At 46.2% G+C, this 16251-nt stretch overlaps 1 protein-coding gene across 1 annotated transcript in view; it reads left to right on the top strand.

The window, feature by feature from the left end:
• Nucleotides 1–16251, top strand: part of P3H1 (prolyl 3-hydroxylase 1) — a 38477-nt gene that overhangs the window by 2287 nt on the left and 19939 nt on the right. The window contains exons 2-5 of the mRNA XM_066606740.1: nt 5306–5458; nt 10079–10268; nt 12868–12999; nt 13848–13987. Coding sequence (XP_066462837.1) covers nt 5306–5458; nt 10079–10268; nt 12868–12999; nt 13848–13987 — 615 coding nt within the window. The remainder of the gene's footprint in view (nt 1–5305; nt 5459–10078; nt 10269–12867; nt 13000–13847; nt 13988–16251) is intronic.

The following is a 16251-nucleotide window of genomic DNA, read 5'->3' as shown; positions in this document are numbered from 1 at the left end:
ATTTTAAACGGAAAGCAATATCGTAGTTTATCCGTTTTTTAAAATTCTTTAGTATTTCTAACTTCTGCGCAGCTCATTTTAAAACAAATGTATTAAACGGGCATCAAACCAGAACCGAACGCGAACCTTTCCGTTTAGTTCCGTTATCCATTGACTATACTGTAAAGTGAAATAATAGTGCAGATTGCTGCGCCATTGTTTCCACAAAAACTGAACTGAGCGGAACTGAAGCTCAGGAAATCCCATTAAAATCAATGGGACGTCACACGGAATATTTTTTTCTTCGCTTCAAAAACACTGATATAAACAAGCCATTCGCTGCAAAACTGGCGCTCCAACCCAACCCGCCGGCCGGCCTCTCGTATCTCATACTGTACTCAAAACTGCTACTTGTGGCAAATGGAAAGTGTCATCGCTGCTTTATACACGGCCGTGTGAATAGCCCAGACCAGGGGGTCCAACTTGTTTCCGCCGAGGGCCACATCAGCGTTATGGTTGCCTGTAAAGACTATATAGTAAGGGCTTGTTCACACAAGCGTATCTGCGCAGCGTATTATACGCGTAATACACAGTGGGCTGAGCCCATTGATTTTAATGCGTTCGTTCACATGAGGGTATATTTTTCACGAAATGTGCGATCGCATGAAAAAATACACAACCTGACCTTTTTTAGTGCGTGTAGGCCATTATAGCGCATGGGCTGGCACAAATACGCAGAAAGCCTACTTATTCACTACATATTTCCGCATCAGTTCCGTGGGCCCATCGGTGTTCTTTTTTCCGTGTGTGCAAATCCGCACTGTATATATACACACAAAAGCACGCTAGAGTCTTTGAAAAACGCAACTAAAAATTGCTTACCCCCATAGTGGGCTCCGTGGTAATAGTGACCCCCATAGTGGACTCCGTGGTAATAGTGACCCTCATAGTGGGCTCCGTGGTAATAGTGACCCCCATAGTGGGCTCCGTGGTAATAGTGACCCCCATAGTGGGCTCCGTGGTAATAGTGACCTCCATGGTGGGCTCCGTGGTAATAGTGACCCCCATAGTGGGCTCCGTGGTAATAGTGACCCCCATAGTGGGCTCCGTGGTAATAGTGACCCCCATGGTGGGCTCCGTGGTAATAGTGACCCCCATAGTGGGCTCTGTGGTAATAGTGACCCCCATAGTGGGCTCCGTGGTAATAGTGACCCCCATAGTGGGCTCTGTGGTAATAGTGACCCCCATAGTGGGCTCCGTGGTAATAGTGACCCCCATAGTGGGCTCCGTAGTAATAGTGACCCCCATAGTGGGCTCCGTGGTAATAGTGACCCCCATAGTGGGCTCCGTGGTAATAGTGACCCCCATAGTGGGCTCCGTGGTAATAGTGACCCCCATAGTGGGCTCCGTGGTAATAGTGACCCCCATAGTGGCCCCAGTAATAAGTGTCCCCTGTATGGGCTCCAGTAGTAATTAGTGACCCCCATAGTAGTCCCAGTAGTAGGAGCGAATTCCCTATTGGTCCCTGGCTGAGCAGCACCCCTACAGGCATTCCCCTTACCCAGCCTGCAGCTCCAGTGTTACGGCGGTCTGTGACCACTGACCTCTCCCCTCGGCGTCTGCGCTGCGTACAGGACGGCTCACGCAGATGCCAGGGGGTAGAGGGAAGTCAGCAGTCAGACTGCACTGCCAGGGCCGTGGAATGCTGAATGGGTCTGTTACACGGCTGGCGGACCACATGAAATGAGGCGGTGGGCCTTGTATTGGACATGTGTGGTCCCGCCAGTTGCCTGATACTACGACCTCCAGCGTGGACTGACATGGCTGTGGCTGTCCGGAGCTGGAGAGCCGCAGGCTACAGATTGCAGATTTGGTCCGTAGCTGGTTTTGCTTCTGATTAGCTTCTCTGACCTAAATTCTTCTGGGACATTGTTATACAAGTGGGAGGAGCCTTCCAGTGATCTGTGGACCTCATACCGGATACACAGCTCTGATATCTGTCATATTGATCCAGAGAGATATGAGATATCTAGATATATATATACCGGCCATTCTCTCTCTAGGAAATCCCTTAATAACTTGGTAACGTCTGTCTGGGCCCCTATGAGCACTGACCTGTACTTACCTTGTATGTCCCTGGAGCAGGTCCTAAAAATGGCCTCCAAGTACTTCTGTATGCGATTCCGCATATTGGCGAAGGCCTTTGATAAAGTGACATCAGTGATGGCAGCCACCTCCCGCCGGATCGCGTCTTTGAGGTTGTCAATTGTTCCCGGCTTATTGCTGTATACACGGCCCACCAGTAAACCCCCCAAGAAATAGTTAGGTGGCGCCCCGTCTGGTGGTCTTGGCGGCCACAGGTTTTTGGAAACCAAGTGGCCACCAAAATAACTTTTAGCCTCCCTCATTAGGCCACTCTCACACATTTTGATTGCGCTGTTTGGCCGCGATTTTTATGGTGTCTCTGAATGCATGTTACTGCGTTTGACGGAGCTTTTTAACGCACTCCATTATTGTGATGGGGGGGTGTTAAAAAGGCGCCAAAATAGAGCAGACGTCTCTCAAAAATGACGCGTTCGAGCGCTGGTCTGCGAGGCCCCATTGAACGTTGTGCGTTCAAAATCGCGGTAAAAAGCGCATCTGTGATAGCGGCCTTAGATGTGCGGCATGTTGCGCCAATCTTCCATTAATTAGTTTCAACCTTTTTTTTTTTACTAATTTGTGCATCAAGGATTTTGCGCGCACTTCCTTTACCAGATTTAGGGCCGTTTTACGTGTGCCGATAAATCGTTCAGTTTACCGTATCCATTTGCGACCGTTCCACCATGTATACAGGTAGCCGTGCATCTATAAATGGCGGCAGGCCAGAACGATCCCAGTCCCGCTCCACCTCCATTCATGAACCGATGATTGCTGGGACGGCTGTCGGGCATCTGCGCCTGATATTGTTTTAACCCTTTCCAATCCACTGTCTGACGTCTTAAGACATTATGATTTAAGGCTGTACAGCTCCGATGTTGGAAGACGTCCGTCAGGGTTCTCTTACTGTATATTTCCAACCTCTCTGCAGTCGGAGTCTATCCAACGTGTCACCTCATGCAGTACTGGCTTTAGCCAGCAGATAGCGCAGTTGTATAACGGCAGAAAAAGAGTAAGCCCCCTAGGAAAACCAGGCTACAAATTGGATTGGAAAGGGTTAAATGAACCCGTTCGCCAGCATTCAGGAACAGTAAATGCACGCGGTTCCACGGAATACAAGTCAAACACCTGCAGTGAGCTGAAGTTGACAGAAGCGTAGCCCGAGTGGTTGCGCTAATTCTAACAGTGTCACAGTGGTGGCTACTCTGCCGGTAATGGTGGCTCATGCAGCAGGCGGATTGCAATGGAGTTTGTGACAATGGCTATTAGTAGTTCGTGTCCTGTCTGACGTGACGCCAGTGCCTTTGTATGACTTAGGATAATGAAATAAAGAGACGTCCTCATAGGTTGCGGTTGAACGTGTAAACGTACCTTTACGCGGGCGGTTTTTATTCTTGCACAATATGCAGACAATAAAACCCATTGATTTCAATACTTTTTCCTGTGCATTTTTGGGCACGCAAAAAAAAGCATGCTCTGTTTTCCTGCGCATTTGCGCACCAAAAGTCCCCATAAAAGGCAATTCGGATATGCAAATGCGTTCGCAGTACGCTAGGAGATGCGTGATGCACTGCGTAATTCTGCTGGAAAAAGAACACATCTGGTACTCTTAACTAATTAACTATTTCAATGCCTGGGAGCTTCAGTGCTTACCTTTTTTATGTGCATGCCTTGTGCACTCAAAAACCAGAATACGTTGATGCGTGCGCAAAAAAGCAACGTTCTCTCCACGAATACACATATGATCGTGTGAAGCCGGCCTAAGGAATAATTGGGGTTTCTTAGCTTTGAGAACCACCCTGTATAATTAGATACTCTGTCACGGGACAGATTTATAAAGCTGTCTGAAAGAAAAACGGTCTTTGTTGCCCATAGCAACCAATCACAGTGCAGCTATAATTTCATATTCTGCTATTCAAAAATAAAAGCTGTGCTCTGATTGGTTGCTACGGGCAGCAAAGACCGTATTTCGTTTAGACAGCTTCATAAATCTCCCCCATGTATCTCATGTCCATCTGTCTATATTGACCATAGATGGACTAATTATATATCTAATATCTCTATCTGATATCTATGTCACATTGAAGATAGATAGTTCTGAGATCTACCGATAAATACAGCTGATAGATCTATTGGATATATAATCGGAGATATTAAAGAGGTTTTCTGGGCATTTACTAATGATGACCTACCTTCAGCATAGTTAATTGGTGAGGGGTCCGCCACTTGGGATCCCCTCTAATTATGTGATCAGTGCAGCCGAGCCAGATATCTGCATTGGGGTCTGAGTCGAAAGTGTAATAGAAGGCTATGAGAGACCCCTTCTATTACATTTCTGGCTTGGACTGCAATAAGGATTTTCCACTCCACTCACGATTGGGTAATATTGCGATTTGACAATTCCTGATCTATGACACCTTCTATTACACTTTCGGCTCTGAGCCTGATGTGAATATCTGGCTCGGTGATAACAACAGCTGGCCTGAGGATCAGATGAGTGGTGGACCCAACCGATCAACTATTGGGGATAGGTTATCAATAGTAAATGCACGTAATACCCCTTTAAATAATCAATGTACAATCAGGCAGGTATGCAATATGGACATAAATAGATGTTAGATACTTCACATCTGCGTCACAGGAGGTTCCATTACAATCGCATGCAGCGATTTTTCCATCCGTCCAAAAGCCTGGCAGCTGGGGACTTGTTTGTATAGTGCCAACTTATTCCGCAGTGCTTTCAGGTAATTTGTCTATTACCTCCCTCCAAGCCAGGTACTCATTTTACCAACCACGGATCGAAGGCTGAGTCAACCTTGAGCCGGCTACCTGAACCATGGCAGGATTGAACCTGCAAACCTTCAGGTCGTGAGCGAGAGCTTAGAACTGCATTCTTCTGCCTCAACACTCTGCGCCACATGAGACCCCATTATACTCATTGGGGTCCGCCCAGCACTGTTCAACCATGGGGATTCCTCTTTCCTACTGCCCAAACGGAGCAGGAAAGCGGAATCCCCAGCACAGATGTGAAACCACCCTTAGATGGTTCGTTGTTCGGTCGTTGGTGCGTGTTTAGACTTAGCAATTAAAAGAACTTTGTTTGAAAGCTGATGACTCGCTCATTCGTTCCAACCATTTATTGCTCCCCGTAACGGACCGGTATTCACAATGTTTTCTGCGTTTCCAGATCCACAAGCTAGATAAAGCTGTAGCGGCCGCACATACGTTTTACGTGAGCAACCCCGACCACATGGAGATGCGGCAGAACCTGGAATATTACAAGATGATGGCCGGCGTGACGGATTCAGACTTCAGAGACCTGGAAGCCAAGCCGCATATGGTGAGTGCAGGCGCCTATACATCTGTACGTGCCGTGGAATGTAGAGGTGGGATTACTAATGTTTGCACCTCACTAAGCACCTCGGTTTGGTTGGTTGTTCTGTACCGCCGCCGTCTAGAACATGAAAACAAGTTTGTTTCCGTGTCACTTACTGCATTCTATGTCTGATCTCTGAAGACTCGGTCTATGGTCTGCTCCTGTATAGCAGGGCTGACCACCCTCCAGCCTGCAGACACTTTACATTCTGTTACTGGAGTCGCGCCTTTATACTTTGAACCCCTTTAACCATCCGCAGAGTGCAGACGCCTCTTACAGCAGCCCGTATTATGTGAATGGACCAGTCTAGGTGCTTTTGTCATAGATTTCTTATTTTTTGACGAAGGCGAATAACGCAGCATGCAGGCCGTTGTGCAGCACAGCCGATGCTGTGTCATAGAAACCGTGATACCGATGGGAACAGACATATTAGAGAATTTTTTATAGTACTATCCTTTAACCATAAAAGCTCTGATCACTGTGATAATACATTGTAGTACTTCTGTACTGCAGTGTATTATCGCTCAAAATAGCGACCACAGGCCATGGCAGGCCTGGACACTAGTGTATGGCGTCCGGTTGCCACTGCAGCCCATTGGCCCTCCATGATTGAATCGCGGATTGCTGATGACATCAGAAGGAGCATGTTTTCTCCTTTAACCCTCTACATCCCACGATGTACATTTAATCTCGGCATGTGAGGGGTTAAGAGTGGGGGATCGATGTTCTCATTGATCCCTGCTGTTACAACGGGGAAGCCAGCTGGCTGCTGCTGCGGGATGGCGCAGACCTGCCACTCAAGATCTCTGCTGATCAGCCGATCGCCAGGCTCACTGTCAAACTGGGCTGCTGCAATACGGAAAGGGCTATTTGTCTCCAGCGCTGTCCACGTTGACAGCGTGCCCAGCGATCAGTGGAGATCCCAAGCAGTGGACACCCGGCGATCAACTATTGATGACCTATCTTCAGGATAGGTCAGCAATAATAAAAGCCTTGGACACCTGTTTTAATGTAACATCTGTGGAAAATTAAGCTTCAACTTTTTAATAGCTTCTGACGTGTTAGTGACGGGTCAGAAGTTTTTAATCTGTGGGTATCTGGGTCCTGAGACGCCCACTGATTGAATGGGCCCGTTTGTTTTTGTAGTCTGTGGGCTTCTTGGCACCAGGACCTCCAACGATCAAAACTTCTGACTAGAGATGAGCGAGTATACTCGCTAAAGGCAATTGCTCGAGCGAGCATTGCCTTTAGCGAGTATCTCCCCGCTCGAGATGGAAGGTTCGGGTGCCGGCACAGGAGAGCGGTGAGTAGCGGCAGTCAGCAGGAGGGAGCGGGGGGGAGAGAGGGAGAGAGAGATCTCCCCTCCGTTCCGCCCCGCTCTCCCCCGCAGCTCCCTGCCCGCTGCTGGAACCCGAACCTTCCGTCTCGAGCGGGGAGATACTCGCTAAAGGCAATGCTCGCTCGAGCAATTGCCTTTAGCGAGTATACTCGCTCATCTCTACTTCTGACCTATCATGATCACATATGAAAAGTTTTTAAAAAGTTTAGTTAGGCTATATTCACATGGGCGAGCAAGATGTAGCCGATGTAGTGAAATTGGACTGTTAGACCTGCAATTTCATTGTAATTTCCATGCCTATACAATGCGTTTTTGTGACTTAATAGGGCTATTTGTATGAGAATTATGCGTGTTTTTCATACGGGTTAAAAAAAAATCACGTTATTCCAAAAGCAAAATAAAAAAAAATGGATTATGGTTGCATGGCATGCAAGTGCAATCCGTTTTTGGAATGCTGCCACAGAAGAAAATGGGTGATCCTTGAACAAGAATCGCCCAAAAATAAGAGATGCAGAGATTTTTCAAAATCGGACTATTGTTCCAAGTGAAAAATCACTTGTGTGAATGAGCCCCTTCAAATGAATGGGTTCTTTTCCTATGCAAGTTCTTTCCATCTCAGAATGGGACGGAACTCGCGCAGGAGCACCAGCCTTACTCTTTGAACCCTTCATGTTCACTATCTGTGTGTATATGTATGTATGTGTATATATATTCCCATAAATGTTGATGCACTGTGCAGCTAGGATGTATATATTTGTGTATGTTTGCCAGACGGATCAGATTTCGGCAATGAAAAGTCATAAACATAGCGGTCAAAGCAACCCGGATTACCAGATAATGACTGATGATCCCAAAAAGTAAATATAATTGGAGTACACCTATTTGGTATTGTAATGTACAGGAGTGTAAGAAGAATTTTTTTTTCTCTCAAGTTTATTACAATGAATTAGAAATAAAAAAAATTAAGAAAATTTGAATTTCATACTATTTCTACCCATTTTTCTCTCTATAAAATGTAAAATTAGAAGGTACAGGCCCTGTCCTTGTACCATAAGAGAGCCCAATGTATGCCATGAAGAAATTAGTCATAAAATATTAACCCTTAGGCCTTAGTCAGACGGGCGTTTTTTCGCCCGATTTGCGCATGCGTCCGGCGATTTTTTTTAAAACCATTGCTATGCAATGGTAGCGGACACATGAGCGCTTTTTATGCGCTCGTCTGATAAATTATAGAACAGAAATCGCAGATCGCACCTATCTGCGATCTGCGATTCCTGTTCTCTTCTCTATATGCGCTCAATGGGGCCGGTGGCAGCAGCGCTGACCCCATTGAGAACATATAGAAGACAAATCATTCTTCTCTGCCACAGCTGTAACAGCTGTGGCAGAGAAGAACGATGTTTGCCCATTGAATTCAATGGAGCCGGCAATACAGCCGGCTCCATTGAAAGCAATGGGCTGCCGGACAGCGCTGGATGAATTGTTGGGAAGGGCTTAAATATATAAGCCCTTCCCTGCAATTCCTCCAGAAATGTGTTAAAATAAAAAAAATATATATACTCACCTGCTCCCAGCAGCCGGAGTTCCGCGCGGCCGGCCTGCAGTGGGTGTGAAGGGGGTGTGACTCAGACTTGCCCCTGATTGGCTCAGCCTGAGCCAATCAGAGGCAGGTCTGACTCACACCCATTCATGAATTCATGAATGGGTGTGAGTGAGACCTGCCTCTGAGTGGCTCAGCGCTGAGCCAATCAGGGGGCAGGTCTGACTCACACCCCCTTCACACCCACTGCAGGCCAACGCTCTGAACTCCAGCTGCCGGGACAAGGTGAGTGTATATATATTTTTTTTATTTTTACACATTACTGGATGAATTGCAGGGAAGGGCTTATATATTTAAGCCCTTCCCGACAATTCATCCCACACTCGCCCGCAGCGCATTGCTTTCAATGGAGCCGGCTATATTGCCGGCTCCATTGAATGCAATGCGCTGGACAGCTCCGGCCCGTTTCTAATGAAACGCGGCTAGGAGCAGATTTTCGGGCACCGGTCACACGATTTGCGGATGCGCATCTGTCATGCGATCGCAAATCGCGCGAAAAAACGCCCGTCTGACTAAGGCCTTAGAATGTATTGTTTTGAAAATATTAAATGTTGATGGGAACATGAAGGCATCAAAGTTACTCCAAATTCTAAAAAAAGATACATGCAAAATTTTGCTATTTGTTTCCTTTTGCAACCTTTTTTCCTGATTTTATAAAATAGTTCATCCTATGACAATGTAATATAAAACTTAAAAAAAATGTATAAAAGGGTTCTGGCTTTCTCTAGTCCAGTGCCTCTGGGCTATGGGATCTATAGCAAGCACAGTAGTAATTGAATTGCAGTTTGGGCTTTTGGGTTTCTTGGATTCCTTGTCTGGAGCCTTATGTTCCCTGAGGCTTCTCCTCTGCCTGTCCCATCCTGCAGCCCCTTAGAGGGTTTGTTCATTCGTCATTACACATTTGATCTCTCTTAGTTCTGCGTTTTCACAGCGTTATTATATAATGAACGGGAACGGTTTCCTATTGCAGCTTGTATATAATAATAAATTCTGGAAATCGACCAATCCTTTCCATTTTTCCTAGAAACCCTCGCTCTGGTTTTTAGCGTCTTAAGAACTAAGTACCGTAAATTTACAGCGCTTGGTCCTGGGCTTTAATTCCATCACAATGATGGGGTGCGTTAAAAAGCAGTGTGACGTGTGTCAAAAAACGCCAGCTCAAAATCGCTGTAAAAATGTCGCGATTTTGAGCAGCGTTTTCTGAACGCAGGTGTGAGAGTGGCCCAAAAAGTGTCTGGTCTTTTGGGACCAAAACACCCTGGTTCTTAAAAGGGGTTAATATATTGACATTTTGAAGTTGTGGGTTAAATGCTCTAAAAGGAGTTTGTTTCCCTCATTTACCCGAATAGTAATGAGGGAAATAATCTGAGGTTGTTGTCCAATTCAGGCACAGGACTGTTGAGTACAAGAGCCGCCGCACAGGAGTTATGTCCCAAGTCTGAAGAAAATGCAAGTTTATTCCAAGAAAGGCCCAACCTCAAAGTTCGTCACTTTAAAATAAACTTTGGTGTTTCTTTCCAAGTTGGCAGTGCATGTTTGTCTGACTTCTCCAGTTGACCTGTACTGAAGCCACACGACTGCTTTCCCCATTGTTCTGCTTTCCTGCTTTTCATATTCTTATAACGATCTTCTTTCTTCTCTGCAGCAGGAGTTCCGTCTGGGCGTGAGCTATTACACGGATGAGGAGTTTGGATCGTCCATTCCTTACTTTGAGAAGGCCTTAGAGGAATATTTAATTGCAGATCTCGAATGCCGCAGCCTTTGTGAAGGACTGTATGATTACGACGGCTACAACTATCTGGATTACAATGCAGATTTATTCCAGAGTATTACAGGTGAATGGATTATAATCCAGCTTCCCTGGTCTAGAATGGTATATCCTCCCAGTTATGTATTGATGTATCCCAGCTTCCTTATAACTATAGAACTGGACATATTTAGTGTTCAGTAGGAAACTAAGTGCTATATCTGTGTACTGTAAAGGCTGCCATATTGTCTGTCACCGAGCCTTCCCAGTAGCTATCCGTAGGCTAGATCATCAGTATTGGATCAGTAGGAGGCCAATTCCTGGCACCACACCATGATTAGCTGCTAGATAAGGTTCTGATACTTGGGCAAGCACTGTGGCCTCTTCTTCAACTCGTGACGTCATGTTCATCGGTCCCTTGGTTTTTCAGCAGCTCAGTCCTATTCAAGTCAATGAGATTGAGATGCAACAATTTATGGTGCTGTGCCTGGTATGCAATGAAGGGGGCGCACTGCTCACCAGAACGCCTCAGCAAACAGCTGATCAATGGGGGGGCTGGTAGTTGGACCCTCACCAATCTGATATTAATGACCTATTCTAAGGTTAGGCAATCTTTTAGTCCTGGAAAGCACCTTTTAAAGCAACTGCAATAAACGATCACTGCCTTAGGAACACCTGTTTAATAACATGTTTGTCCACCTTTTTGAGCGGTCACAGACTTATGACATCTGGAAACGGCTTCCACAAGTTGGTGAACCTCTTCCATACTCAACTCACCCCATGACCGCTGCAGGAACTCCATCAGTTGGTTCACATTTTGTAGATAAGTGGGGGAAGATCTCCCAGCCCTCTCCAGCATATCCCAAATATATTAAATGAGGTTACAGTCCAGTGACTTTCGGGGCCAAGGTAGTGTGGAGAATTCATTGTTGTGTTCCACCAACCACTCCCTACTGATCTCAGCTCATTGACCAGAGTGTTGTCCTGTTGAAAGATGGCACTATGGTCGGGGATGACTTCCTTAAGATATGAGTGTAGATGGTCAGCTAACAGCTCCCTGTAGTGTTCACCATTCAAGGATTGTGGTATGATGGCCATTTCTCTTTGGCCATGCTAAGAAGACCCTCCCCAAACCATGATGCCACCACAACTGGCCTGTTGAACCCGAGCGGCGCACCCATAGGATATGGCTTCATGCTGTTTACGCCAGATGCAGACCTGGCCATCTGTGTATTTCAGCAAAAAACGTAACTCATCTCTCCAGATGAGCTTCTGCTATATGTCCAAGGTCCATTGTTGTTTTTCTCGGGGCCCATGCAAGGCATTGTTAGTGAAGACGTAGGGTCTTCAGGGGCACCATTGTTGATCTTCAGCTATTGAATCTCAGTTGATGCAAGGTCTTCCACATTGTCATTGTGTAAATTTGTTTATGTTCCCCTCTGTTGTACTGCTGGGTCAATGGGTCCACTGTGCCATGTCATTGTTGAAAAGCCGTGTTTCCCCAAAAATAAGACCCTATCTTATATTATTTTTTGCCCCAAAAGAGGCACTACTAGGTCTTATTATACTTACCTAGCAGGCTTGGTCCAGTTTCCTCCTGCTCCTCTTCACAGGTCCAGCACGCGTATGCCCGCAGTCCTTGGCTCTTGTACAGCATCACTTCCTGGTTATGGGATTCATAAATCCCACTTCCAGGAAGCGATGGCTGTGATTTGGTTCTTTGACCGCTGTTCAGCCAATCAATGCAACATTGGATGAACCAATCACAGCCATCGCTTCCTGGAGGCTGGATTTATGAATCCTGTAAACAGGAAATGATGTTGTACGAGTGCCATGGACTGCGGGGAAGCATGCGCCGGAGCTATTAAGAGGAGCTGGAGGGACCTGGACTGAGCCTGCTAGGTAATGTGTTCTTTTTTTTTTTTTAATGTAGTGTAACTAGGGCTTATTTTTGGGGTGGTCTTATAATTCAAGCCTCCCTGAAAATCCAGCTAGGGTATATTTTCGGAGAAACGCGATAATGGACGTGCTACCTGACGCTCGCCTGTAGGCTCAACCAGATATGACCTGCCTGCCTGATGTCTGCCCATGGTTCAACCAGTCTTAATACACTCTTGATACCGTAGTTTGGCAGCAGCCAACAAGTGCGATCATTTTAGAAATACTGGCACCACATCTCTGGGCACCAACAAGCGGCTTGCAGTCAAAATCGCTCAAATCGCCATATTTGCCAATAACTGCCAAATGTTACCATCTGCTATGCAGGGTAGAGGTCAGCACAATATGTGAGAGCAGATCATGACGTGCCCATCATGTGGTACCACGTTACTGATCACAAGATGTTATCCGCCAGCTGCTGCTAACCCAGTGATCATTCAGTTTAGCACTAGGTTTCTGCATCACATATCCCACTACTTTGGACTTTCCTTGTACTCTGTGCTCAGTTAATACATCGCCCATACTGCTTGCACCAACATGTCAGGCCGACTCTACATGGTGCCAGGTTGCTCGTATTGTGCAGTTTGGTTGGTGACATGGCTGCTTGTGGGTATTCAGTATAAATTAGCAGCTCTTTTACTATTCCATAAAAAAAAAAAAATCTTCACCTTCTATGATCCACGATACCAAAAAGTGAATGTGATCATGTGACATTGAGGACGCTCACCATATCGTCTTGTGTCTTTCAGACCATTACATGCAGGTGATGAGCTGCAGGCAGGGCTGCGTCTCAGAATTGGCCACACCACCAGGCAAGGAGAAGCCCATAGAGGACTTCCTGGCGTCACATTTCAATTACCTGCAGTTTGCCTATTACAGCAGTAAGTAGTGTTATAATTATGTCATCTGGCATTTACGGATTTAATTTTTTGCTCAGTCATTTGAAAATTAAAGATAGCGAATGTTCAAGAAGATCAAGGACTACCCGCCCTGAGTGATGGGGTTACAAGGGTTTTTGTGGGGCAGTAAGGAATCTTCAACCTTGAAGGGTAAGCTTCATGTCCACGGGAGGATCGGATTCTGCATGCGGGAACGCAGCAGAATCCAACCCTGTCTGTGGCCGAGGACACTGCGGGTGTTCTACTTACCTGTCCGGGTCTTCATTTTCTCTACTGCGGATGCGCCGGCAGTGCTCCGCCGCATATGCGCAGTTTTAAAAAAAAATTTTTTTTTAACGTGCTTTCCTGCAGATTTCAATGGAAGCTTCTGTGTGGGATCTGCACTGAAATGGAGCATGCTGCAATTTTTTTTTTTTTTTTTCCGGACCAAAAGGTGCTTTATTTTATTTGCGAATGCCCATGTATCCCTATGGGTGGCTTGATTTGCAGATGCGCCCGTGGCCTGACTTTCAAAAAAAGTTTTGTCAAGTCATTGGGACATGACAAAAGTTTTGGTAGGTGGAGGTGCATGAGCTGAGTCACCCACTGATCGCTAGAAGGAAGCAGCAGAAGTTCAGTAGAAAGTCTTTAATCCCATCTTCGGCTAGTGAGCAGAGATAGCACTCGGTTAAGTGCCTTCTAGCGATTAGTGGGAGTCTCAGCACCCAGATCTTCACTGATCAAAACTGATTGACACGTCCTTCTGAAAGTACAGTTATACTTTAATCTGCCTCCTCCTAAACTGTAATGGATTGCTAACCCTTTCTAATGATATCTCTGCTATTTCCCAGCTGAGAACTATACCAAAGCGATTGAATGTACAAAAACATCCCTACTGTTCCACCCTAACGATGAGGTAATGAACCAGAATTTAGCCTATTATACCGCCGTCCTGGGGGAGGAGAGTGCCGCTCTAATTCAACCAAGAGAGGTGAGTGCGAACCAAACTGGAGATACATTGAAGGGGTATTGCATCTTAGACTTTTATGGCACGTGGACAAAATATGTCAGATGGGTGCAGGACCCAGATATGGGACCACTTCTATCTCAAGATCTGGCCTGCTTGGCTGTATGCTGTGTTTGGGAATACAGAAACTCACTGGCTTATGCTGCTTCCAGAACTCCCATAGATGTGAAATAGAATGAAGGAAACAATGTATCACAGAGAGCTACACTGTTTCCGTAACTCCCATTCACTTCATTGGGAGTTATGGAGAAAGCACAAGGCAATCCGCTCTGTTTCCATCTGCTCCCTGCCAGCTTGGCTGCTGTTCCATAAAGAGGTGCTGATTGACCTTGACCAAGATGGGAATACCGCTTTAGTCAAAATCTTACTTAAAAGCAATTCGATTTTATGCACTTTAACATTAACCTGGCCAAGAGTGAAATTTAAAGGGATACTAGAGTCAAAAGAAAAGCCTTCTGTAGGGATTTGCTTGTTGGGAATGGAAGCATTCATTGCTTACATTTGGTGGCAGCTGCGCCGATCACATAGCTGCACGGCTCATTACGCCAGTGGAGGCGGCACATGATCCAGTTTCTGGATTTGGACAGGATTATTCCCATTCACAAACAGCAAGCAGAGATCTTTGATGTGATGCAACACACACCCCTTTATTTTCTGCTAATTTTCCCCCTTTTTGTAAGAAAATCAAGATCCTCCTCTGTAAATGGTCATCCTTTCCCTTGTCCCTGTTAGGTCGCATTGCTTCCACCATATTGTCAATTTATCTAAATATATTCGTACCCATATGAGACCCTCTCAGTCAGGGTTCTAGTGCTTTTCTTAGAACAGTTCAGTCTACTCTACTAGAATTTGTTTGGAACTCCAAAAGTCATGGGGTCCCGAGGTCGTTTGGGGTCCCAACCACCCCACAAGGGGGTCTGGCTTTACTAGATCTCACTAGAGATGAGCGAGCACCCAAATGCTCGGCAGAGTATGTTCACTCAACTCTAGATCTCACCCTTTTATTATGCAGCTCCGTCCTATAGCTTCATTGGCCACCCCTGTTCTTTAATATGGGGATCTACTCGGGATGTTCCTTCTCATTCACTCTTGGGCCCAGTTAAATTTACATTTGGCGCTATTGCCAGCCTAAATTTTAGCGCTCTACCCATCCATCTGCCCTTACTCCTTTACTCTGGTCTCCACTAATACTTGATCGCTTTTCCTCTTCTGTTTGGCCTTGGAATGCTGCTGGGTTTTTTCACTTTCTAGCAGTCTGTACTTTTTAAGGCCTCGGTCAGACGACCGTTTTTTGCCGCGATTTGCGGATCGCATGCAAATGCGCATCCGCAAATCGCGTGACCGGGGCCGATGATTCGCCAAAAAATCTGCAGCTAGCAGCGTTTTCGGCAAAACGGGCCCGATCAAAGGAGCGCTGTCCGCCCATTGAAAGCAATGGGCTGCCGGCGAGCGCGGGATGAATTTTTGGGAAGGGCTTAAACATATAAGCCCTTCCTTGAAAACCATCCAAAAATGTGTAAAAATAAAAAAAATATATATACTCGCCTTGTCCCTGCAGCCGGAGTTCAGCCGCGGCCGGCCGGCAGTTCTCCTGAAGTGCTCTGTGTAGTATTCAGCAGGCGGGGATTTAAAATTCTCGCCTGCTGAATGGGCTGCCTCTGATTGGTCACAGCCTGCTGAATACTACACAGAGCAGTTCAGGAGAACTGCCGGCCGGATGCGGCTGAACTCCGGCTGCAGGGACAAGGTGAGCATATATATTTTTTTTATTTTTACACATTTTTGGATGGTTTTCAGGCAAGGGCTTATATTTTTAAGCCCTTCCCAGAAATTCATGCCGCGCTCGCCGGCAACCCATTGCTTTCAATTAAGCCGGCTGTATTGCCGGCTCCATTGAATTCAATGGGTGAACATCGTTCTTCTCTGCCACAGCTGTTACAGCTGTGGCAGAGGAGAATGATCTTTATAGTATATATTCTCAATGGGGTCAGCGCTGCTGCCGCCGGCCCCATTGACCGCATATATAGAACACAAGGAATCGCAGATAGGCGCAATCTGCGATTCATCGTGTCCTATAATTTATCACATATCCGCATAAAAAGCGGACATGTGACTGATCCTATTGCGAAGCAATGGTTCTGTATATGCGCAGATCGCATGCGCATCCGCCAATCGCGGGAAAAAACGGTCGTCTGACCGAGGCCTAAAGGTGCTTTTAGATGGAACGA

Source organism: Eleutherodactylus coqui, chromosome 6 (assembly GCF_035609145.1).
Source record: "Eleutherodactylus coqui strain aEleCoq1 chromosome 6, aEleCoq1.hap1, whole genome shotgun sequence".
In the NCBI taxonomy this organism is placed as follows: domain Eukaryota; kingdom Metazoa; phylum Chordata; class Amphibia; order Anura; family Eleutherodactylidae; genus Eleutherodactylus; species Eleutherodactylus coqui.
Note: the sequence above shows the minus strand (reverse complement) of the source record. Positions and strands in the feature narration are given on the sequence as shown.